Here is a 25,101-nt window from a genome sequence, read left to right as displayed (position 1 = left end):
GTACATGACGTAACCGTTTCCGTTGCGTGCTTCCACTGACTTTCCAATAGCGGGCGGTATAGACCGGCTGTTGTTGAAATTAGCGGCAAACCGCGATAGAGAATTGTTTAAATAATTATAATTTTGTTAGAAAAATATGTCAGATCAAAGCTCAGGGGGTCACGGAAAATTTGCAGGTGTACTGCTTCTCCTTCAAGGATTGTTGATAATCTTATTTGTAGTCTTCGTTGGCTATAGTGATGATCTTCTTCCAGAGACTGTTGCAGCAAAAAACTCGAAGGGCGGCACAATTGATGCGAAATATTCTGGTACGTTTATATTATGTGTTAATTTTTATTTTGATTTTTTTCGTCACCCTTTAACAAATTTTTCTCTCTCCAATATTAAGAGCCATCAGGAGAAAATTACAGGCTATGATGTGGCACATTTATAATCTATGATTTTTCCTTTAAAGATAAATGTTATTTTTAAATATTTATTTTAAGTAGTGTTCTATTCTTTTCTTCTTACACCAGTACTTTGTGTAATTTTAATTAAAAAGTTGTATGGTGATTAGCATAACGTTGAATGTCCATTCTCCGATTTTTTTCTAGTTTCCTTTTTCTATTTTTTTTCTGTTAAAAAAAACTCTTATTAAGAAGTGAAAATCTACAGTGTTGGAGTGTTGCCTCCAATTATCTTTCTTGATAGATTTTCTGAATGTATTAAGTCCTGATTTTTATATCTTATTTAGTGTTTGAAGGACTACATTTCATGGTTTTCATTGGGTTTGGACTTCTCATGACATTTCTGAAGAAATATGGATTTAGTTCCCTGGGATATAATTTTCTTATATCTGCTTTGGTTATTGAGTGGTCTACAATGATGCAAGGATTTTTAGACATGAAGAACAGCAAAATTCAAATTGGATTAGAAAGGTAATAAGCAGGTTTTTGGTGATAAAAATTAATTGTTGATTAATTAATTATTGATCCTTTTGATCTGAAGATCTGAATGTCAATTCTCTACATTGTCTGCCATACTTCTCACAAATTTAGCTCTGAGAATTTTGTGTTAAATGAGATGACAACCCTTGGTTAACATTTTTATTTCTTCTCATTACCTTTCTGTGTAAAAATGTATCAATATTGTGAGGAGAAACTCTTTTTTGGTCACTCCCCCTGGGTGAAGGGGCTGATCTCTTTGCCCTTATTCATCCAAACCATGCTTTGAACAATTTTAAATCAAGCAGAAATATCACCAAAATAATCAAGGTTTCTAAAACTGTGACCCATGTTTAGACCATGTTTTAATAACCAACCCTTTGGGTCTATTTGTCATCTCAAGCCAGTTTTCTCTTGTCAATGAATTACTTATACCCAGCAAGAAGTAAATTACTAGGTACTATACACCAGTTTTCTGTGATGTGTTATATTTTAATGGATGTGGACATTGGACAGTTTTCATAATTCTTATCTTTTAGACACTTGTGCACTTGACTGCTGAAGTTATTCAATATTAGGACTTCATTTTGTTTTATACCACTTTCTTTTTTTTCCTTTGTTTTGTTTTGTTTTTTTTCGGTTTTCATTGTTTAGCATGATCAAGGGTGACCTTGCTGCAGTGGCTGTGACAATCACCTTTGGAGCATTACTTGGAAAAACAAGTCATCACCAGCTGCTAATTATTTCATTTATTGAAGTGATACTCTACTCTGCCAATAGAGCAATAGGCACCAAGATTTTCCATGCAGTGGATGCTGGTAGTTCAATGTATGTTCACACATTTGGTGCCTTCTATGGTCTTGCTGTGTCACGCATATTATATAAAAGCAAAATTGTGGCTCATGAGAAAGAGACCTCCAGATATACATCTGATCTTTTTGCCACAGTGGGTAAGTGAAAAAATCTTGGGAGATACATCATGATACAAACTTACAGCATTGGACAGATGTATTAAATCTTAGCCCTTGTACTCCCATAAGTGACCATGACAGAATTTCTCCTTACAATTTCAATACAACAATATCAAGCCAAGAAGTGATGAGAGTGAGGATTATTATTGATCCCATATCAAATTCTCCAAACTAATAACATAAGAATTGTATTGTAGATATTAAGGAGAATTACCAGCGAGATTTTGCGAGTGAAATGGTTATCCTGCTGTACTGAGTTAGGATATTTTGAGAAAATCAGCACTGGGTATTACTGGAACATTCCTCTTATTGATGACTTAACCAATGACTTTCCCAAATAGTTTTATACTTTTCAAGCTAGAGGTATATTCATGAGAGTGTTTGGATTTTGGGACCTGTACTGGAAAGGTTGAGAGAAACATGAATTATATTTTTTATAAGATCTAATTGTGGATCCATTTTAATTTAGACGCTTCACTCTTTTTTTTTATTGTATGGAGGAAAGTGTGGAATTAGTTTGGTGTAACTTTTAATTTTTATTTTAGGAACAATAGTCCTATGGGTTTGCTGGCCAAGCTTTAATTCTGTGCTAGTGGAAGGGGTCGCAAGGCAACGAGCCATTGTTAATACATACTATGCCATCATAACCAGCTGTGTTACTTCCTGTGCATTCTCAGCCCTAATGACAAAGGGATCAAAACTAAGTATGGTGAGTATTATACATTTCCTTATGTTTGTCAACTGTGTTTATTATATTTGATGAAAAAAATGATTCATTGGAAATAATGGTTCCAATATCTAAATTCATTTGGTACCTGGTATTATTCATTCAAAATGTTTACCCTACTGAATCTATGTTCATTGGAAATCTGAATTCTTGATTTCACTGTGACCTTTATCAGAATTACAATGTTTGTTGTTTCCCAGGACAGAAGCTTGTGGACACTAGTTTCTTTTTAATTTTGAATAAAAACTATGTACATACAAGATTGTGATTCCCTCTCATTGATGGCATTGCTATCCAAAGTGGATTAGTGAGACTCCAAGAAAAGTCTCTTGAGATGGCTTGTCACACTGCATTGGAATATTTGAACATCTTTTGGATGGATTCTGTGATTTGTGAACCAAGCAAGTTGTTTGCTCACTGATTAGAAAAGGGACCTTTGGGTTTAGGAATTAGAGAACAAGGATCTTAGTTTATTCTTTGACTCATGTGAGTGATTAAGATCTAATTTCCTCTTACATCTTAATTGCTTTGTCAGACAGAGTTCATCAGCTGGTCATATTGTGTGGACATAACTTGCAACAAATTCTTAGAAATTGCTGAGAAGGAAAATTTTAGTTGTCTGTCAAGGGAAATTATAGGCTCAGTCCCAAGCTTAGTTTTGAAAGTAGATCTTTTGGTAATGGCTTTTTATCATCTCTTCCATGTATTTACAGGTTCATCTCCAGAATGCAAGCCTGACAGGGGGTGTGGCTGTGGGTACAATTGCACCCATGATAATTCAGCCATGGGGTGCAGTGCTGATAGGGTTTGTAAGCGGGGCTTTAAGTACCTCCAGCTTCAAATACACTCAGGTATTAAGGAGACAATTTTATTATTTAGTCTTTGATATGTGATCTGTTTCCAAATACATAAGTTTACAAATGAATTAATTTCTTCTTTTATTGCATCTTGATACTGGTCAAATTTACACTTTTGCATCCATTTTTCTACATTTTGTTTTTCAGCCCTGGCTCATAAGAAGGCTTAAAGTTCATGACACTTGTGGAGTTAACAGCTTGCATGGATTACCAGGGATCTTGGGAGCTGTAGCAGGAACCATCTCTTCTAGTATTGCTGGATATAAACAGTACAAAACAAGGTACAGATTTGACCAAACAAATATCATCAAGAGGTATTTTTTATGCACCCAGTCCTTCAAAATTGATGAGAGTTTCAACAACTCATTATTCTGTTAGAAATATTTGTTTGTGCATTCATTCTAACAGTGCCATGAGGGATTTAAGCACAGCTGTACAAGATACATGAATTTGTGAATTGAGTGTATGACAAAAGAAAATAAGAAACTAAGAAAGATAAAAATGAATTGTCATATGTATGAAAATACACAATGGAAACATGTGCAATATTGCATGTTTCTTGATGGTTTCTTCACAAGTAAAACCGCTGTTGAATACCAAAGTTAAAATATTTTGACCATTGATATTATGAGGATGAGGCAAGTTAAGTTGAATTTTTCATAAAGTTGCTAATTCCACAGTTCAGTAGTTCATACTAAATCTGTAGAATAGTGAAGGTTTTTTTGGCCTCTTGCAGTTCCTACTTCATATTTTTCAGGTCTAACAATCTTCATCATACTTAATGTTTTGCCTATTTTCAGTCTCTATACAGTATTTCCTGCAAGGGCTCCCATTTTCAATAGTACCCAGTACTTTGAGTTGGTGAAATTTGACCCAGATGCTGTGGATGGACTAGGGTGGAGTTCAGGGAAACAAGCAGCATTTCAGTTTGCTGCACTAGCTGTTACATTAGCTCTAGCAATAGCTGGTGGACTCCTAACAGGTTAGTTGTTGCCCTTAAGCTATGATACCAGTAGATAGCAGTATATATAACCAGCTTCACTATATACAATACATTGTCAAGCTAAGAAGAAAAGAGAGAAATAATCCTCACTTGTTGAAAGATACTATCTTGTGTGCAATAGCAGCAGGATAAAAATTTCTCTCTTGTGGTATATATATCAGTCTCATGGAGCCATGTCAAGCATATTCAGACAGAATATTCAGCATCAGGAGAAATTTTAAAAAATTAGTAATGTCATGCATATGGATTGCTCCCACATTCATACCTTGTTTGACATTTTTCACAATGCAGAAAGCCTATTAATCTTAAGGCTGATGTACCTCTCTCTGACTCTCTTATCATGTGAAATTTTAAACAAGAATTTACTTGGTAATTTTTTTACAGGTGTCATTGTCAAGCAGCCATTTTTTGATCCTTTAAGGGATGAAGCATTGTATGATGATGGAGAGTTTTGGGAAGTAAGTGTTGTTATTTTAGTTTTTGAAAGGGCAAGTACATGTACAAAGCACCATGAGGTGCAACATACTTGATGTACCGAATCTAAAAACAAGATAATTGGATTGATGGGTGATCAAAAAAAAAAATGAATGAGGAAGACTTTTCCTATCCCCCTTCCCATGAACTTCCTCTCCACTCTAAGAGGTTTACTCCAAAATACTGGCTCTTGTTGATTTATGGTGGTCATAATTTTGTTGTTCAGTTAATGAACCTTAATGGATGGAAAGTGGTTGGAATGTTTAAAAGAAGCCCTTATGTTTAATATAAAATAATGGCACTCTATGCACTGGATAGACATTTATAGGCAGAATAGTGGCATCTTTCCTTTTGGTAACTGTGTTAGGAGTTTCTGTCAGTAATTGTGAAGAAAAGTTCCTTGAAAACACATGTCAGCCAACAGTTGGCTGACTGGCCACTGATGAGTAACCAACAGGACACTGACAGGTTACTTATTGGCAATAAACCCAAGAATTAATGTCCAAAACAAAACTTTGACTGTACTATATATATGCTTTTAAATATTGAAATAAGTCTACATATGTTGAATCACTTTTGAAATGAGATGAGACCTCCCTTTTTACTGACATCATTCCTGCTGGAATCTCTCAAAGGAAGAAGTGTTTTGAAACACTTCTTAGAGCTTTGCAAACCTCTTTTTTGTGATGTATGTATGAATAATGGAGTTTCAACTTATGACTTTAACAGGTCCCTGCTGATTTTCGTCCATTATCTGGTACTGTATATCCTCCAAGAGAAAATGGTGCAGTGCAGGCAGAACAAGCTGAATCATTAGTCCAACAAGAAGAAAATGAATCAGAAGAACAGGCTGATGGTCAAGTGTAAAAACAATATTAACATGCAATGATTATCTTTTATTGGTACTGATTGAGTACTTCTGTAAAATACAGGTACTTATTGTAATTTGTAAGCAATGTTTTTTCCAACTTATATAAGATTTTGTATTAAAAAGAAATTATTAGACAATTAATAGGAAATAATTTTTTCTTACTCAACATCAAAGAAATTCTATTATCAACTACTGAAAGAATATTATATTCCCTTATGCAATCTGTGAAAGTGTCATGTAAAGGCTATGTGTCTTTCTTTTAAATGAAAGACAGGATAAATGACTTAATTCTTTAAGTCTGATCTGGTTTGTGACTCTCCCTTTCAGATGTTATACATTTCATTGTGAATTAAGGGAGAAATTGGTGTTAGATCAGAGTAACTAGAGTTAATACTTTGGCTTTTTTTTTTGCAAACACTGAAAAGTGTGTGTCAGTTGTAAACTAAAATCAAAAAGTCCTAAGCTAAAATTTTTGGCAATTCTTATTACTTATTTTCTGGATAACATCTGTGGAAGATAAATTACGTATTAATCACATCCAGAAGTGGAAGGTGTTCATCTTAGTTCTATATTCCCATGTCTAAGGTGGAACACTCAGAATCAGGGAGACTGATTGACATATTTCCATTTTAAATAGACTGAATTTTGCATTGAAAAACAAGTCAAGCAGGGGATGCCATTCTTCTTCCTAAACCCCTTACACCCCTGACATCAGTATGCATATTCTCTATACTTTTCTCTATACATTTCCTACAGTGCCAAAAAGGAGAATTTGTTCAACAATCAAGAGCTTCTTGGGTTGGTGATCATTTCCTTTATCCTCATGACCTTATTGTGTGATCTGGGGGTGATTTTGTAAGGAGAAATTAGATGCTAATCACTCTTAGGGGTCAAAGGTTTAAAAAAAAAAAAAAAAAGGTCCCAAAGGGTTTTTAAGGGATGGTAAGGTGTATGTTAGGCCAGATTATTTAACTTTATAGATCTCACCAATTTAAGAATGATAAACAGACCCAAAAAACCATAAGGGATTATATGGTTAAAAGTCACTTTTGTCCATATATATTTTATTAGAGAAACCATTAATAAAGAGAATTTAAGGGAGTTTTTTGCAGGTATTTTAACTCATTACAAAGTGGTTGCAGACTTAATGAGATTTTTAAGTTGTTGTCTAGCATGTTTTATACAGAACAAAAAAATTATCTATTAAGCCTAAAGTAGAAATTCATAGATCTTTTGAAATTTTAAGAATATTGTGCTTATTTAATCGGCCAAATATTTATCATAGGATATGGTTAATGAACTGTTTTAACCTTCAGTTAGCAGGGAACCCAAATTGAAAATATTGAAACTTAACTAATCAATATAAATAAACATTTATGGGATCATCTGTTTATGTTTTGCTTTTATATTTTCCATGGTGTTCTTTTTTTAGTCCTGTGGAGGTAAAGTTTTCCTTTTTATCCCATTTTGGCATTGACTCTTTGACAGGATTGCAATGCTGAATTTTTTAGGGATCAAATGCTTGAAAGGGTAGGCATCCCATTTCATTATGTCCAGATCTGGGATTTTATTGGCAACTGAAAGAATATGATGATTCAAAGTTGCAGTGCACTCTTCTTCAGTGACAATGCGTCAGGTTCATTTTATTTCCCCTTGAAAAAAAATTGATATGATATGTACAACAGGGTCCTGGAGAAACCTCACCCTTAGGTTTCTTGCAAAGTATGAACCCAGGATCAGGGGGAGGTGGGAAGGGAAGGCCCGAAGTGGAGGCCCCATACTGAGCCCTAACATTGAAAGTTGTATGGTGTGTTCTTCTTGTAGGTAAACTTTGATTGAAAATACCCCTGATAGTTGCTCAAACGTTAGCTTTACTGTCTTGGAACTAGCCTGAAACAGACCACGCACTGCCTTTATATGCATGTAGACGACGGGCTCTTGAAACAGAACAGAATGGCAAGCAGCGAAAGCTACGTGTGCTGCTCGCTAAACGCGTGTTGCCGCGCAATCTCGCGTGCTGCATGCTTGTCAGACGAAAAACCCTGGGAACTAGTTGAGCTTTATTTAATATGGCGACGTGGCTGCAGTCGAAACTGTGTACAACTGAATGAACTTAACATTTTGACTCCAAAAGATGACGGAAAACGGCACCTTGAGCATCTTTTGCCGTTGAGTACATTTCTTCTCTTGTTTGATGGTGTTTGGATGGAATAAATGATGTCACGGCAGCTGAAAAACTCAGAAATGGAACCATGCGTTACACCGACACTCAAATGAGTTGCTTCAGGTAAGCGTGGATGAAATCGTGGTTTAATTCTCCACTTTTGAGGTCTATAGAACGAATTGTATATATTTACTTCTCGAATTTAAGCGATATGAAATGCAGGAATACATATAACTGTGTTAAGTTTTGGCTCCGCCTCGGTGTAAGAACCTGTCAACTTCACGAGGATATTAACGAACGTGGAAAACAAAGAAGTAAACAAAAAACTGAAATAAATAAAAATTGCATTAGGGCCTTGGAAAATAAGTTTTAATTAACAAGGGAATAATTTAAAAACACACTCAACTGGTTATTGCTCTAAGGATATGGTAGACCTCATAAGGGCCAATCTCTGTGTCGAAGAAAAAGTTTTGTAAAATATCGAAACGTGCACGAGTTATTTACAAAAATATATTTTCAAACTGAATTTTTAGTCCACTGAAGTGTGAATAGCCAGTTATAAGTTGTCAACCCAAATGACTCCTGAGATGTTTTTGGTGACAAAATATCCGGTAAAATTTCCGCACAGCCCCATACTACATTATGCATTCAGTTCTTGGGTGGAGAAAACAATGACAAAAATAATACATTGCCATTGGGAAAACAGATTTGTTTAACAATAGTATGGGGCTGTATGGAAATTTTACCAAATATCCTGGTCCTTGAATTTCAGTTGCACAAACATCTCTTGATTTCACTTGCATGGAGTGATCTTTGCTAATATATAGATTTAGCCAAGCCTAAAAGCAGAGCTCACATTTTTTTTTTCCCTGCATGTCTCAAGGGCACAACACCTTGACCCGGCCAGGACTAGAACCCGGGTTGTCCAACTCAGAGCCCAGTGCACTGACCACTGGACTACTATACAAAGCCGTGGCATTGACGTGCCCACGATACAGTTGACCATGCATGTTAAAAGTAACACCTTGTACGGTCGTACAGTCTTACAGCCGTACAGTCTTACAGCTGTACAGTCATACATCCCAATTTTTTCAGCTAGATGGGTTACTACTATTTTTTATAATTATGGGGCTACACTCTTCGAGCTCTGCTATAATCTCTGTGTATTTTGCAAGACCATGAATGGGAAAACATAAAAAAGAGAGGAGTAAAAGTGAAGACTAGCTGTAAAAGTATTTAAGAAATTGGATGCGAAATGGCCAAAAAATGTCACTTAAACAGATAAGGACCTACGGTTTACATATACCTTGCTACTTGCTCTCAATCAGCAACCATCAGTGAGTTCTGGCAAGCTCAAGCAGCTCACAGGGTGAAATAAGAATTGCCTGTGAGCAGAATTGAAGTAAGATCCGTCAGGCACAACTCCTAGATAGTTTCAACACAATGTCTCTGTGCTTCTATGGGCAGTCTGCATTTCTACAAATCAGAGTGTTGTCATAACTTGACATGTGGTCACTCCTAAAGGGGTGAAATATTTTCAAAACTTTGGGAGTGAAAAAATATTAACTGGAACTTTATTTTTTAAGTAAGAGTGTCTTTTTTCAACAAATTAACAGAGTGAAAACTTAAAGGATTTCCTTGGTGTTTGGCAGTGAAATCTATCTACATTACTTGGGTCTTTTCCAAACAATTATTTGTAATTTACCAGGGACTTTGCATGCAAAAGGCCTATGAAAATTACATAAACTGATGTGGGGTGATGCTCTTGCAAAAGTTAGGGGTAATTCAAGACAGCACCTCACCCCTCACAAGAAGACTTATAGTGAAAATCTGTATGATTTAATCTCCATTTCTTATCTTAGATGAGATAAAGAGTACAATGCACAAACAAAGGAACAAAGAGAATTGACCACCTCAGCAGTGTATTAGAAAGTGGTATGTAGTTATTCAGGTGAGAAGACTAATAGTATCAACTTGAGTTATCATGGGACCAGACAAATGTAATGTTAACTTTAAGTGAATTGTAAACTTGTTGTAAGTAAATTGATACAATAGAAAATTGCAGATCTAGGAAAAAAAATAGATTCTGCAGATTACAAACTACAATGTGACAGAACTGGACAACACAAAGTCCTGTTACCAATTAATTAAACCTATGACAGAATTTGAGAAAGAAACTAGACATTGGCTGTATGTTTTCATAAGAAAACAGCTGTTAACTTGGCAAAATGCATGACACACAGGCATGACATGTAAACTGTCCAATTACAAGGTCAACTATTTGTACGCAAACCAGGCTGGTGATAACCAATCACATTCTAGAATTTTGTCATAGTTTTGATTAATTATTTTATTGGACTGACTGAATGCCTGACTCTCCAATTGTTTGACTGACTCATGAAATGAAGTTTATGGAAGTTTCACCACACAGCAAGTTTTCCCCCTACAAGATCACCCCCACCAGGATACGTTTGCCCCATCAATTAAAAGAAGTTCGCTACTTAGCTATTCTTCCCATCAGTTAGCATTGACAGATATTCTAACCAACTGACTGACTGACTGACTGACAGACTGACTTGACTCACTCATTCACTTACTTACTAATTGACTGACAAATCAACTGACTGGTGGAATGTCTTAATGTCGTAATGACCAACTGATCACTTGTCTGATTGAGTGATGGTGAGACCTAGTGACTGACCAACTGACAACTATTAGAATGTTAGTCTGGCTGATTGACTGCTAGACTGAATAACGCACTTTCCACTCGACTGACTAGTAGACTAAGGGGCTGCCTGGCTAATGATGGACTGAGCAGTTGACTGACTAAGTTAGTGGCTGACTCTATGACCAAGTGACTGATTGGTGAACTGATTTGGTGACTGAATAACTGACTGACTCACTGATGGACTGACTGATTAGTTTACCAATTGGTAGACTGACTGTAAAACTGAGACACACTGAATGACTTGTCTAAGAGACTTGTGGACTGATTGGCTGACCAAATAAGTGACAGTCTCTGTGTCAGACTGGCTAACTGGGTGGCTGGCCTAAAGACCACTGTTGGACTGGTAGCTGATTGGATTGCCTGTTCCAGGCGTTCTGTCAGTAAAATGATGTGCCATGTGAAATTAGCTTGATATAAAATGAATGAACAAGGTTAGGGTCAGGTCCCACATTGTGCCATTTGTTAAATTAGCTCTAATTTACTAACTGAATGGCTGGAACAGGCTACTGGTTGAGTGACTGAGTTACTGGCTTTCATAAATGGCTAGATCACTGACTGACTGACTGACTCTGATGAACTAACTGACTGTTGAAGTTATACTTTGCTACTCTTCTTTGATGGGTTGCAAGACCTTTACAGGTTCCCAAATATTTGTTTGTTTGCTTTATAGGTATCACCTTGTCATATTGAAACATATTATAGGTATCACCTTGTCATATTGAAACATATTATAGGTATCACCTTGTCATATTGAAACAGCCAATAATTGGAAGAAACCCTCTCTAAGAGCAAAATGAAAGTGGCTGTTGTTCAGGTGGAATGTCTTCCCTACTTCAATCAAGCTCAACTCAGAGGTATTGTGGGTGAGTCCAGACATCATTACTAAACCAATATTAATAGTACATTTTACAATTGACCAGTCTAATATTCTGACTAACTGACTGACTTATGGCAAACCAAATGATAGAATGACTGACTGACTGACTGACTGACTGATGTGAATTTTATGACTGAATAACAACTGAATGAATCACTGTATGATTGTCAGACTGACTGACTCACTTACTGGATTGTTGGTTGACGGACTGACTTTTGGACTGACTAATCAGTTAACCAACTGGTGTGCACTGTTTGATTGACTGAATGAGTGACATGTGTAAATTAGTGTCCAGCCGAGATACTTGTGGACGGACTTACCGACAGAGTGACTAACCTGCGAAATGACTTTGTGAGTGACAGACCCACTAAGTAGGTTGAGTAGGCTGACTGACCGAATGATTGATTTACTTATTGAGAAACTGACCAAGTAATGGACTGACCGATTGATCAATCAACTGACCTGAAAATAGACTATCTGACTGACCTGTGGACTGAGCAGCTGACTGAAAGAGTAACTGACTAATTGGTGACCAAGTAGTGGACTGACTGACCAACCAAGTTACTACCTGGTTAACTGACTTACTGACTGGATGGCTGGTTTACTGAGTGACTGATGGACTTACAGTCAAGTCAATGGAATAGTGGACCGTTTGGACGAGTGACTTACTAGGAGACCAATCAAGAGACGTTAAGACTGACTGGCTGACTGATTGACTGACTTGCAGACTGAGTGACTGACAGACACACACTGACTGGCTCAATGGCTGACCAGTTGATTGACTGTAAGACTGTCCACTGACTGACTTACAGTGTAACTGACTTAGCGACTAGCAGTCTGGCTTAATGACCATGAGACTGATTGGATGACTGATTAGCTGAGTAAGGGGGTGACAGACACACTGACTGGCCTGATGAATGGTGGAGTGACTAATCACTTAACTTGCTGCTGGACTGGCTAGCTTACAGTGACTGTCTAATTGGAAAGTTAAATGAATATTGCTGGGTAAGTTTCTAAAGAAACTGGTGCTGTGTTGGTTGGAGAGTATAACAGGGTAATTTAGTATTATCAACTGAGTTGATGACATAAATTGGCCACCATTAAAGCTGATGTTTCAAGCATTAGCTCTCCGTCTGAGCAACTGGAAAGTTGCCCAGATGACTAATTGACTAGGTCTGCATTTGATTGAGTTACCAATTTTTTTAGACCAAACGACTGGCTGATTTACCAACTGTGGACTGACTGGCAAATAAACTCACTGATTGACGGACTAACAGACTGACCCACTGACTGACAACTCACTTACTCACCAACTCGCTAACCGTCTATCTGAATGACTTACTGGCCATTTAATTGTCTGATGCACCAACTTACTGACTGACTTTTTAACTGAATGATTTAAAAAATTTATAACAGTTAATGGTTGGGTGAAGACAAGAGAATTTTAATGAATAGCCAAATTTTACTTAACTTGGTTAGTTTTAACTTAAGTGTGCGAAAATACGATCAATTTAAAAATTAATCAGCCAGTACATAATTGACCAACTCAAGTACAGTGAATGAAAATAAAGAAAATGAAACAAAAAATGGCGGGAAAATTTTAAGATATGGTTTTAGGAGTGATGGACAGATGAATTGACGAGATTATTGGGTAAAACATTGCAGACCCTTGAGGATTCAGTAAGGCAACACCAAGGAAGACGTTTATTGAAAAATGATCTCGCGAATGGCTGGACGTGTTTACCGTCTCTTAAAGCACCACAAATCAAATTCAGCATAACTTATGTGAGCGTCATTTAGTTCCAAGTGGAAACTTAAGTAACTTGCTACCTGGGTCTCTTTTCCAGAACACTCACAGTTTGGTGCTTTCACGTTGTTGTTTTGCAGAGGATAAAGAAATGTACAAAGTGTTAAAAAGCACGTGCTGAGCCCTTGTTCTGCTCGTGAGATCTTTTTTTTTTTACCACGTCCCACGTCCTCGTGCTGTGGTTTGCTTCAGGTTCTTAATGTGGCCAATTTGTTAATCTTTTCTGTTCTTGAATTAATTTTTTGCAGGGGAAAAATTTTCCCTTGAGGACTGCATTCGTGGAGGAATTGTTAGTTTTGTCAACGTGGATTGAAAGTTTCAAGCTCATAGAGTTGATGTTGTGATTACAGGTTAGAAAGTGATGCATCAAGAAAACCAAATCCTTCAAGTTAAGATGTTGAGATGTACTCTCGACCATGTAACATATTCACTCTGAAAAATTGTTGAGAATTAATCCACATTTCAGATCGCGCTGTAATCGTAGCGGGTGAGTTAGGGCGTTCAGCCAAAGAGAGGTTGATCCTTGCCCTTGATTAACTTAACAAAGTAAAAATACCCCTGCTGTTTGGCTTTGAAGATATTGTTGGAAATTTTTTGGTCCTGCTCTTTTCGCTTCAGTGTTCAATCCGACTAGTATCATACAACGATTATAGTATTAAAGAGTCGTTTCTAAAATTATCTCGAAGTGCTGTGCACACAATCAGGAAGCCAATTGCTTGTTGATAACTTTTTCCCCTAAGGACATGTTTTAGCTTTCTTTTCTTTTCATTGTTAACTAGTAATTTAAATGAATAATTTGAATTCGATTTTAACATATTTGTATCTGATAACTCCGCAGGAAGCTTTCTATGAGCGACGTTTTACTGATATTGTTTAATAGAATGCGTTAATAACCCGATGATAAAAAGAAAAAAAAACTTGAAAAAGAAGAGACACAAAATTCAGAGAAAGAGTACATTTATTGTCTTCTAGTTGAGGATCATCCCGTCACCAATTGTACAAAAGTACCGTTGTAATTTTATCAAACGGCGACTCAAAATCCCTTTCTTCGAGGTTTTACTTTTCTTGAGATTTTACTAAGTGTTTTGATTACTTGTAGTTCGTTGAATCATTGCTAGAAGTGGCCATCTAACTATAGCTTTTTCCTTTTACTTTTAGTGTCGAGAGCGTCAAGATGGTTTCATAACAAGGAACATAGACGAACAGGAAGTTGATAAAAGAAGGAGAGCAGGACGTGTACATTTACTTCGAGTTCATTTACTCTGACACTACCACATTAGAGTAGGAGACAGTTTTCGTAGAAAATAAATCTTCAAACGTTGTTATCTCTAACAGTTGTCTTAAAGTTGAAGGAACAAAAAGTGGACCAATTTCCCCGTCCACCGTCCCCCACCACACCCACCTCTAACAGACAGTTTTCTTAGTGTTTGTAAAAGCTACCTACCTTGTGGTAATAACATTTATTTCAAACGCATGCGTTTAGTGTAAGAAAATGTTTGTCTAAATACACATGCGTATTAAAAGATGTTGTTACCACAAAGTAGACAACTTTTATCAATATTTAAAAAACTGTTTATAAGAGGTGGGTGTGGTGGGGGACGGTGGCGGATCGACCCCCAATTTTTGGTTCCTTCCAAGGGTGACATTTTTCCTTGATGTGGTCATTTTTCACGTTTATCCGTCCTTCTTTTGAAATCTGTTTTACCTGGAAAAAAAAGATAATGGTGTGAATAAAAAGTGAGCTAGAACTCGACATGAACGCCGTAAGAATATCTATCAACCGTAAATAACTAAAATACTCTACATTGAAATGATAATGCTTTCCTGTACTGTAGTAACGAGCCGTATTCAATAAAGTTTTCTTTATCTTAATAGCGGAGCATAAAAGTGTCTCTTGGTTTGATTGATTGCCTCTTAACCACATTAAAGGAGATGAAAAGTCAGATCCTCCCAAAAGTAGCTTATTCATCAAAAGCAACGTTTATTGGCGACAGACGGCCGCTATCTCGAATAAAATCATAAACCCCATTAATCTCTTCCAAAATCATAAAAAAACCACGACATTGGTGGCAACGGAATATTTTGGTAATGTTGTATGTAGTATTCGTCATGGAAAAAAAATCAGTACATTTCTCAAGATATCCACACTATGGTTAAAAGAGGCGCCAAGACACAGTTACCGTTTCTTGAAAAATTTAGCCCATATTTTTTTTGGAAACCTTTTCGAGTCGTCTCTATTCTTTGTCATTGCTGCTCCTAATAAGTTTATATTCAATTCATCAAATTTTTAATGTTTGGTGTTTATCTAAATTACTCAATTGAAATTCTGTAGTTTGATACAAATTTGAGACAATTTTGGGCGCCGCTAAAACACGATTCAAAATACCTTGACGATGCCCCTTGATTTATGTCCATTATAATGAAACTAGTGGAAATGATGAACCAAGGGGGGGGGGGTCCCTCCAAGTTCTTTTTTACTGGAAGTAAACTAAAGCTGAAAGTACAGAGACTGAAGTGCTATATTGACACACTAACGACCAACAACTACACTAACGACAAGATTGACAGGAATGTGAAGACATACGATCTTAGAGATTGACCCATCCTTCAAATCGCCCTAGCTCTATCGATTACTCTTTATCTCCTCCAACAGTTCCACACTGGGCGACTCGATCTGCCAATCGCGCCATCGCATACCACATCCCGGCGATTTGATTCGCCGGTATTTACCAGAGGGGTGCGTTACGGAGACTAGTCCAAAACGGAAAGAATTCGCCTCCCAACAATTGGTGACTTAAAAAAGACCAATCGTCTTTGAACCTATTTAGAGCTGTAAGGTATTCCTTGGCCCATAATCTAAAGACCTATTACCCTAAAATATAACGTCGAGGTGTCTAAATACTCCCATAATGTTTAAAGTCTCTGAGTTTTCTCGGTTTTTTATTTTGAACTCTCAACTGAGCAGTGAGAAGGAACTGGCATGCAGAAAAATGAATCATTCTTCTGTAAGCAAGTTGCGAGGTGACATGTCTGTTGTGGGAGATTTCGTAAAAGAGTTGTGCTCGAGCCGTAAAATGTCCAAATTTAACTCGCAGCGTTTCAAGAACTTTTCGTTTCAGTCCCCCATCTCCCCCCCCCCCTCCACACCGGCTCCCCTGCGAAAAGATTCAGTAAATTGTACAGTAAATTCTGATCGGCCGGTGTAAAAAAACCAGCTCTGTCATGTACCTAAAAAGATCCGTCAATTGTAGCGAGGAAATCAAATAGAAGCTTAGAGATAATGAAATAAGTTATTATGTTTTTGTTGTTTGCTTCTGCTTAAATTGGATCATGCAGCAATCTGAAAATAACGAAGTATTTACCATTAGCATCTCCTGAAGTTGATCAGCGTCCAGTTATCCGCTACGATTCAAGACGTTTGAATATAGACGATATTTGGACTCTTCCTTGGGTCCTGTGTCAAGAATGAAAGAATAAAAAATTAACCAACTTTTTTAAAAAGAAAATATTTGACAACTCCATAACTATTGACGCGTGACGCAATTTTTAAAAAGGGGTAATCTTCTAATCCTTTTTTTGATATGCTTATTTGGTGAAACTAACTGCGCCTTTGTGGATCGACCTTTAGTCACCAATCTCTTGCACAAAGTCCACTCTCTGTTCTGCGTATAGAGACAGTTCAGAGGCTGAAACATTCAACTCACTCACTGCAATTCCTTTTCCTCTTTTTTGTGGGACCAAGTCTTTGCATCACAGATTAAGACTAAGGAAGAGATTTGCTGGGTGACAGTCTGACTCCTTTGAGGGTCACCTTTAGTCAACCATCTCTTGTATAAAGTCCACTCTCTGTTCAGCGTATAAAGACAGTCCAGTAGCCGAAACATTTCACACACTCACTACATTTCCTATTCCTTTTTTTCTGTGGAACCTAGTCTTTGCATCACAGATTAAGACTAAGGAGGAGATTTGTTAGGTGATAGTCTGACTCCTTTTTGGGTCAGCTTTTAGTCACCCATCTCTTGCACAAAGTCCACCTTCTGTTCAGCGCATAAAGACAGTCCAGTGGCCAAAACATTTAAACTCACTCACTGCAATTCCTTTTCCTCTTCTTTGGGTGGACCAAGTCTTTGCATCACAGATTTAAGACTAAGGAAGAGATTTTTTGGGTGACAGTCTGACTCCTTTGAGTGTCAGCTTTTAGTCACCCATCTCTTGTACAAAGTCCACTCTCTGTTCAGCGTATAAAGACAGTCCAGTGGCCGAAACATTTAACTCACTCTCTGCAATTCCTTTTCCTCTTTTTTGTGGGACCAAGTCTTTGCATCACAGATTAAGACTAAGGAAGAGATTTGTTGGGTGACATTCTGACTCCTTTAAGGGTCATCTTTAGTTAACCATCTCTTGTACAAAGTCCTCTCTCTGTTCAGCGTAAAAAGACAGTCCAGTGGCCAAAACATTTGACACGCTCAATACATTTCCTTTTCCTCTTTTTTGTGGGACCAAATCTTTGCATCACAGATTAAGACTAAGGAAGAGATTTGTTGGGTGATATTCTGACTCCTTCGTGGCTCAGCTTTTAGTCACCTATCTCTTGTACAAAGTCCACCCTCTGTTCAGCGCATTAAGACAGTCCAGTGGCCAAAACATTCAACTCACTCACTGCAATTCCTTTTCCTCTTTTTTGTGGGACCAAGTCTTTGCATCACAGATTAAGACTATGGAAGAGATTTGTTGGTGATAGTCTGACTCCAATGTGGATCAGCTCTTGGTCAGCAATCTCTTGTATAAAGTCCACTCTCTGTTCAGCATGTAAAGACAGTCATGTGGCCAAAACATTCAACACACTCATGGAAATTCCTTTTCCTCTTTTTTGAGAGACTAAGTCTTTACATTACAGATTCAAGACTAAGGAAGAGATTTATTTAGTGACAATCTGACTTCTTTGTGGGTCAGATCTTAGTCACCCATATTTTCTCGTATAAGGTCCACTCTCTGTTTAGTGTATGAAGACAGATTTCTTGGGTGAAACTGACTCCAATGTGGGTCAGCCCTCAGTAACCTTTCCTGAATTCCCTACTTAATCTAAACTCACTTACTCTACAGAGAAGGAGAAAAAACGTTGAAATGTATTTTGTGTACATATTTCAGGCTTATCACTTGAACTGCATCATCTTTTTGTTTAACTCAAATCATTACCTATATCAGATCCATGAATACAAATCCAGAGAAAGAGGCAGAACAACACCCCTCATCCTAGAAAGAAGTGTTAAGGTTAATACAGTCAGACCTGTATTAAGCAGGGTGACCATTTAGTACAGGTGTCAAAGAATAGGGGTAATGTAAAAAAACATTAAAAAATGCCATAATTGGTATAAAATTGGGACTTTGACAGCTGACCACTTAATCCTGGGCGACTGCTTAACACGGGGTGACTACTTAATACTGGGTGACTGCTTAATCCTGGGTGACTGCTTAACATGGGGTGACTACTTAATACTGGGTGACTGCTTAATCCTGGGTGACTGCTTAATCCTGGGTGACTGCTTAACACAGGGTGACTACTTAATACAGGGTGACTGCTTAATCCTGGGTGACTGCTTAACAAGGGAGTGACTACTTAATTCAGGGTGACTGCTTAATCCTGGGTGAATACTTAACAAGGGAGTGACTACTTAATACAGGGTAACTGCTTAATCCTGGGTGAATGCTTAACATGGGGTGACTACTTAATACAGGGTGACTGCTTAATCCTGGGTGACTGCTTAACACTGGGTGACTACCTAATACAGGGTGACTGCTTAATCCTCCCTTGGATGAACAGGGCATATAAATTCTAATAAGAAAGACTGAAGAAATTAGCAATCCCTCCAAGGAAACAGATCAATACAAAAGACAGTCCAAGAAGAATTGTCAGACAGTGACTACAAGGCATTGACAGTGAAGTGATGAGCAGGTGAGGTTTCGTTATTGAAAAAAAGGTGCTATAAAACAACAATGACGTAAAATGTTTTGATCTTAATTGAGATCCACTTTAATTAAGGTGCATTTAATGAATGCAATTCAATTAAAACTGCATTTAAGAAGTTCATTGTTAGTTTCCTATAATAAGGTACTCCTAAACAACAACAAAAAGAGATTTAAGGTGGTTTACATAAGTTTAACCCTTTAACTCCCATAATACCAAATTCTCTCAGGTACAGAGTGGCTATTGCAGGATTGGGCTCTACTTCTCTAGAAGTCTTTCACCTATAAAAAAACAACAACAATCCTACTTCAAATTCTAGTTGTATAAACTTTGAAATATCAAAATAAATGTTCTTGCAAGTTATATAAAAAAAACTTGTTTGAGTGGCTTTAACTTGTATTTGACTAAGGAAAATGCAACTAACAACAAATTATGAAATATAACCTTATATCTGTTAATAGATTTGAAGACAAAATTCTCTGAAGATTGACACCAAGTTAAAAATATTTTCAAAATTTCAACATATGTTGTGTGGCTAGATTCCAAAAATTTATCATTGCAAAAGTTTTTTTGCAACAGCATTATACTACATGCTAAAACAGCTTGCCCATGTGGCACGAAAGTTTTGCAGTTTCTTAACTCTTTAACTCCCAAGATCTCATTAGTAATTCTCCTTACTGTCTGCCATATAGTTCTTGTGATGCTAGCTTAGAGAATTTGGTATTGGATCAACTAATAATCTCCTAGTCAATATTTTTCTTTATTCTCACCACTTGTCTGCTTGATATTGTATTGAAATTGTAAGGAGAAATTCAGTCTTAGTCACTCATGAGAGTTGAAGGGTTAATTTTGCAGTTTTTGTGGTTTTTTCCCGTGATTACAAGAAAATAGTTTCAGCAAAAAAAAAAGTACCGCAAAAGTTTTTCCTGAAAAAAATTTACTCCACTATAAATAAACCCAAATGCTAACAGTAAGTGATAATGAATTCAATTCATCACTGGAGCAATCAATCACTTTAGGGCACTAGATGTAATTGTAATAGAATGACAATGTTTACTGTATTTTGTTTTACATATGCATAGTATTGTGCATAGTATTGTTTTAAAATCTGTATCTCAATTATTGTCCTCAATACAATCCAAAATCCCCAACCCAGTCCACTAAATTGTTTAAAAAAGAAAAATCTGAAGCCTGGGCCTTAATCTTTGAAGCATAATATGTAGCAATTTCTTAAAAATTCTTGAGAGTAATTTGGGAACAAAGAGGAAATGTCTACAAATTTATACATCTCTAGGCAAAATCTATCTTGATCTGCCAGCCTATTTTCCTTTTTCTCGATATATTACAGAAACAGGCCTTTAAATAATTTTGCTTACCTTCCTGAATAATTCATTGCCATTTCTTCCTAGAGGATCAAAAACATCAACCTTCTGTCTGTTTCCTTTTTGTCATCATTTTAGCTTTGTTTGCTCCTGAATGAATATAAACAATGACGCACTTCCACTAAGTTTTTGAGAACAATTTTGAGAATTCTACTAGATAGTTTAATGTAAAGTGATATGAAAATAATATGATTATCTCGAGTAAAATTATCAGCCAATGGATAATTCAACTCTTTTCCCTGAAGATATCCTTGAAGAAATGTAGGGAGCTACTATTTTTTGCTACAGTCTGTCGCACAAAAAACCCTCTTCTTTCTGTTGTCGTCACACACCATATTCTGGAAGGGAGTCAATTAGTTGGTCAATCACTCAATCAGTTGGTTTGTCAATCAATCAGTCTGTCAGTCAATCAATCAGTCAGTGGGTCATTCCATCAGGTTTCAAAAAATATTACTGCCCCTGGCAGATAGGAACTTGATGATAAACAATCAGTTATACTCCATGCCAAGGAGACAAAATCTGAATTGACCTCCTTAGTAAACTCAAATGTTTTGGAAATCTTCAGGGAAAAGACCTAAAATTATCCAGAAGCTGATAATTTTTATTCAGTGATCATATCATGTTCATAAGTTTACCTCAAACAAAATTTTTTTTATGATGCTTTGTTTCTTTTACGCTATTTTTTACTCTCAATATTGATGCTTGTCCCTGGAAAGCTTTTCTTAAGGAGCTGAGGAAGGAGTTAAGTGATAAAAAATCACCTGAATGAGTTTACTGACCTTTAAATAACAGACTGTTTTGAATCTCCAAAGAGGTCGGGGGTCCATAATTACTCTGTTGAAAATTATGAGGGCAGAGATCACTTATTAAGTATATATTTATGGAAGTTCCAGGGGGCTGGGGATTACACAAAAAACCATCCATGGGGGAAAGGGAATTTCCAGGAAGCACCTTAACCTGTCAGTTGTAATTCATGTAGCCTTAGATGGATGAAACCAGTTTTGTAATTCTACTGCATGTCTAAAAATGAATAATATAATATTGTCAATTAAAGTTTTTACTTTTGCCTGCTTATATATTAATTTTCGAATCGAAGATGTAGAGTTTACAAGTCTATAATATTTCTTTATCACAATTCATAACAAAGAAATAAATCACAGCTTTTATGCATCCGTAAATGTAGAAGAACCCCTTTAGAGCTCAATGAACACCTATGTAGCCTTAAACTTGCAGCTGAGCTTCAATTTTTCTTTGAAAAGGTGCGTAAGTCTTACCATGTGAGAAGTAAACAAGACTTCCTATAATTCAAGTCTCTGTACACTTCTGCATCTTATCCTGCCTCGAGCCTTCAAGAAAAGTGAGCTTACGTCGGAAAAATGGCAAGAAAGATCTTTAAAACGCCAGAAATATAGAACATGCTCTGGTAAAACGAGTGTGCAACGAAGCTTTGGTCCCAGGAACTTCTCGGTTTTCAGAAATGCCGCTATATCCCCTGGGAACGAAACTGTGTCCCAAGGCGGTACTCAATCAACTTAAGTAGTCTCTCTACTGCATGCCCTTGGAAAGACTACAGTGACGGGGAAAGGCATTTCCTTTTGAGTTCTTGAACATGTAATGTTAATACTATGAATAAAAATTCAAATTGATTTTTATCGATAAATGGCATCCGAGGAAACACTAACTACGAAAATAGAAAATTAACTGATAAATAGATATTTTTGAAACAAGTTTGAAACACTTACAATTATTATTTAATACATTCTTCATGTGAGCGATTGTTAGGTCACTATCTCGTACATTCTCAGTTTACTTCTGTATTCAGTTATTACGTTAGTATCTCGCGTATTCTCAGTTTTCATTTGTATTCCCATCGTTACGTCAGTATCGCGTGTTACGTCAGTATCGCGTGTTACGTCAGTATCGCGTGTTACGTCAGTATCGCGTACATTCTCAGTTCTCTCCACTAATCCATTGTTACGTTATCTCGCGCGTTCTCATTTTTCTCCTGTATTCCGTTGTTACATTAGCATCTCGCGTATTCTCATTTTTCTCTTCATTCAATTGTTACGTTCGTATCTCGTACATACAACAACAATCAACAATACAATAAAAACAACACTTTATTTAGACACGTAACGTCTAGGTACTGTACGAGCTCGTTCAAAATACGTACGCCTATATTCTTAAAATATAAAGATTCACGTAATTTACAGAGTTGAAAATACAAAGCTTAAAAATTTACCATAATCTAATACATTGTAACTAATTAACTATCAACTAAATATCAACACTAAAAATCAAATATATACAGTGAAATTTAAAATCTGATAAAATAATGGTGGAGTTAGGAAAGCAAAAAATTTAAAGTCTAATGTTCTAAGTCTACTCTTAAGCCTGGTTTTCGCTAGCGACGCAAGCACAGACAAAAGCACAAACGCAAGCATAAAGTTTATATGCCACGTCGAAAAGCACAAGCACTAGCACAAAAAAAAAATAATTCAATCCTTGTGCTTGCGCTTGTGTCTATGCTTGCGTCGAGGCCATTTTTTACGGTGAAATGAGAGTTATGCTTGGGTTTGTGCTTACGCTTAGGCTTGTGTCGCTAGTGAAGACCAGGCTTTTGAATGGGCAACAGATGGCCTGTTTCACACTTGAAGGCAGACTAGACTGGTACAAAGCTTCGTACTGATGTAAGTAAATGACTTTTTATATAGTTGAGGTTTAATTTAGCGCACATAAATTAATACCATTACCACTAAGATTGGTATTGCGTTTCTCTAACGCTAAAAAAACTCCTTAATGTACTTTGGACCGTTGTTATTAACACATTTATACAACAGTGTAAAAGATCGCTGTTCTCTCTTGTGCTCTAGCGTTGCCATGTTAATAATACGTAACAGATCCTCAAGCACATTCTCAGTTTTCTCCTGTAGTCGATTGTTACTTTAGCCCTTTAACTCCCATGAGTGACCAAGACAGAATTTCTCTTTACGATATCGATACAATGTCAACCAGGTAAGTAATAAGAATATAGCAAAATATCAATTTAGGGATAATAAGTTGATCCAGTACTAATTTCTTTGAGCTAATATTATAAGAATTGTATGATTGACATTTAGGAGAATTACAAATTTGATCTGGGAGTTAAAGGGCTAGTACCTTGCGCACTCCTAGCTTTCTCATGTGATGGATCTTTACGTCAATATCTCGCAAATTATTGGTTTTCGCCTGTGATGGATTGTTACGTAAGTATCTCGCGCATTCTTAGTTTTCTGTTGCATTCTACTGTTACGTTAGTAGTATCTCGCGCATTCTTTTTTCTGCTGTATTCCATTGTTACGTTCGTATCTCGCGCATTCTCAGTGTTCTATTCTGTAAGCTACTTTCAAAGTGTCTCCCCCACCCTCAGATCCCTCTTATAATATTATACATAAAAAGATTTTTTCATTTGTGATGAGCTGAGAGAAATGCAGTGTTCATGTAATACAATGCACAAGAGAGGTACAACAGCGCACATTATAGTTAATGTGGTGCAAATTAAATTGCCAAACGGCGGCTTAAAATCTTGAAAACACGAAAAGCAAAAAACAATTTAATAATATTGTTCTAATTTAAAAAGGTTGTCTTGACCGAACGCACAATGACATTTGCAGGGTAGTATCTCACGCATCACCAGTTTCGTCGTGGGATCGATTGTTACGTTAGTACCTCGTACGTTTTTAGTATTTCCTGTGTTCGATTGTTACTCAGCAATAGGTCTATGAACTCGAAATTTTTATCGCGTGAAAGTTGAAGTCTGAATCGACTAGCATACACACTGAATCTGGAGTGTATAATCTGGTAAATCTATTCGTCTTTCAAAACTTTACACCATGACAGACCGGCTCGTGTTTCTGTACCGTTGTTTTTGTTAATAATCACCAACCGTGGGTCCACTCATCCCACTCACTGCCTGTTGTGGAATAGATAGCGAGTTGCTTAGCCGTTCAGATTGCAGTATTTGGGTTGGTTAAAACATCGTGTTTCTAGACTAACCCCTCAGCACAAAAAGGGAAAGAAAAACAAGTATTCAATGGTAGGAAAAGAAGGAAGTCGAGAGAAACTTCTACAGCAATGAATTTCAATAGTTAACCTCAACTACTCATGGGTGGATAACTAGAAATATTAAAGAAAATAAAAAACGCGACGAGTGCACTGTTTAGTTATATAAGAACGCGCACTTCTCGAGTGTTCTTCAAAATTCCTAAGTGCTTATGTAACTCAACAATGCTGGAGGAACAAATTTTCTTATTTCTTTTATAAAATGAATCTTGAATTGCGTGTGCTCGTACCGATGACGTAGGCTGCGTGCA

The 25,101-nt window shown here is 36.8% G+C and overlaps 1 protein-coding gene and 2 long non-coding RNA genes across 10 annotated transcripts; 2 read left to right on the top strand and 1 right to left on the bottom strand.

Annotated features, from left to right (window-relative positions):
- The first annotated feature begins 78 nt into the window (after window positions 1-78).
- On the top strand, window positions 79-7,202 carry LOC131779908 (ammonium transporter Rh type A). The gene is made up of 9 exons (XM_059096513.2): window positions 79-308; window positions 734-917; window positions 1,578-1,873; window positions 2,440-2,603; window positions 3,335-3,472; window positions 3,626-3,759; window positions 4,279-4,460; window positions 4,866-4,939; window positions 5,685-7,202. Exons 1-9 carry the CDS (start codon window positions 137-139, stop codon window positions 5,820-5,822), a joined length of 1,482 nt encoding a protein of 493 aa, XP_058952496.2. The 5' UTR covers window positions 79-136; the 3' UTR covers window positions 5,823-7,202.
- A 689-nt stretch (window positions 7,203-7,891) lies between these two features.
- On the top strand, window positions 7,892-14,711 carry LOC131780698 (uncharacterized). 2 transcript variants are annotated; one of them, XR_010718695.1, is made up of 5 exons: window positions 7,892-8,113; window positions 9,853-9,941; window positions 11,453-11,581; window positions 13,651-13,752; window positions 14,561-14,711. It is a non-coding gene; the product is annotated as an uncharacterized lncRNA (long non-coding RNA). The 2 variants fall into 2 exon arrangements; XR_010718696.1 differs by having other exon boundaries at window positions 11,389-11,581.
- Window positions 14,712-14,866: 155 nt separating this feature from the next.
- LOC131779743 (uncharacterized) lies at window positions 14,867-22,182 on the bottom strand. Of its 7 annotated transcripts, none has more exons than XR_010718703.1 (6): window positions 22,024-22,182; window positions 21,529-21,583; window positions 20,744-20,839; window positions 19,584-19,648; window positions 16,765-18,655; window positions 14,867-15,107 (listed from the first exon to the last, which is right to left on the bottom strand). It is a non-coding gene; the product is annotated as an uncharacterized lncRNA (long non-coding RNA). The 7 variants fall into 7 exon arrangements; XR_010718699.1 differs by having other exon boundaries at window positions 14,868-15,107; window positions 16,765-16,856; window positions 17,111-19,648; XR_010718701.1 differs by having other exon boundaries at window positions 14,868-15,107; window positions 16,765-16,856; window positions 17,492-19,648.
- Between the last annotated feature and the right edge of the window lie 2,919 nt (window positions 22,183-25,101).

Source organism: Pocillopora verrucosa, chromosome 9 (genome assembly GCF_036669915.1).
Source record: "Pocillopora verrucosa isolate sample1 chromosome 9, ASM3666991v2, whole genome shotgun sequence".
Classification (NCBI taxonomy): domain Eukaryota; kingdom Metazoa; phylum Cnidaria; class Anthozoa; order Scleractinia; family Pocilloporidae; genus Pocillopora; species Pocillopora verrucosa.
Note: the sequence above shows the minus strand (reverse complement) of the source record. Positions and strands in the feature narration are given on the sequence as shown.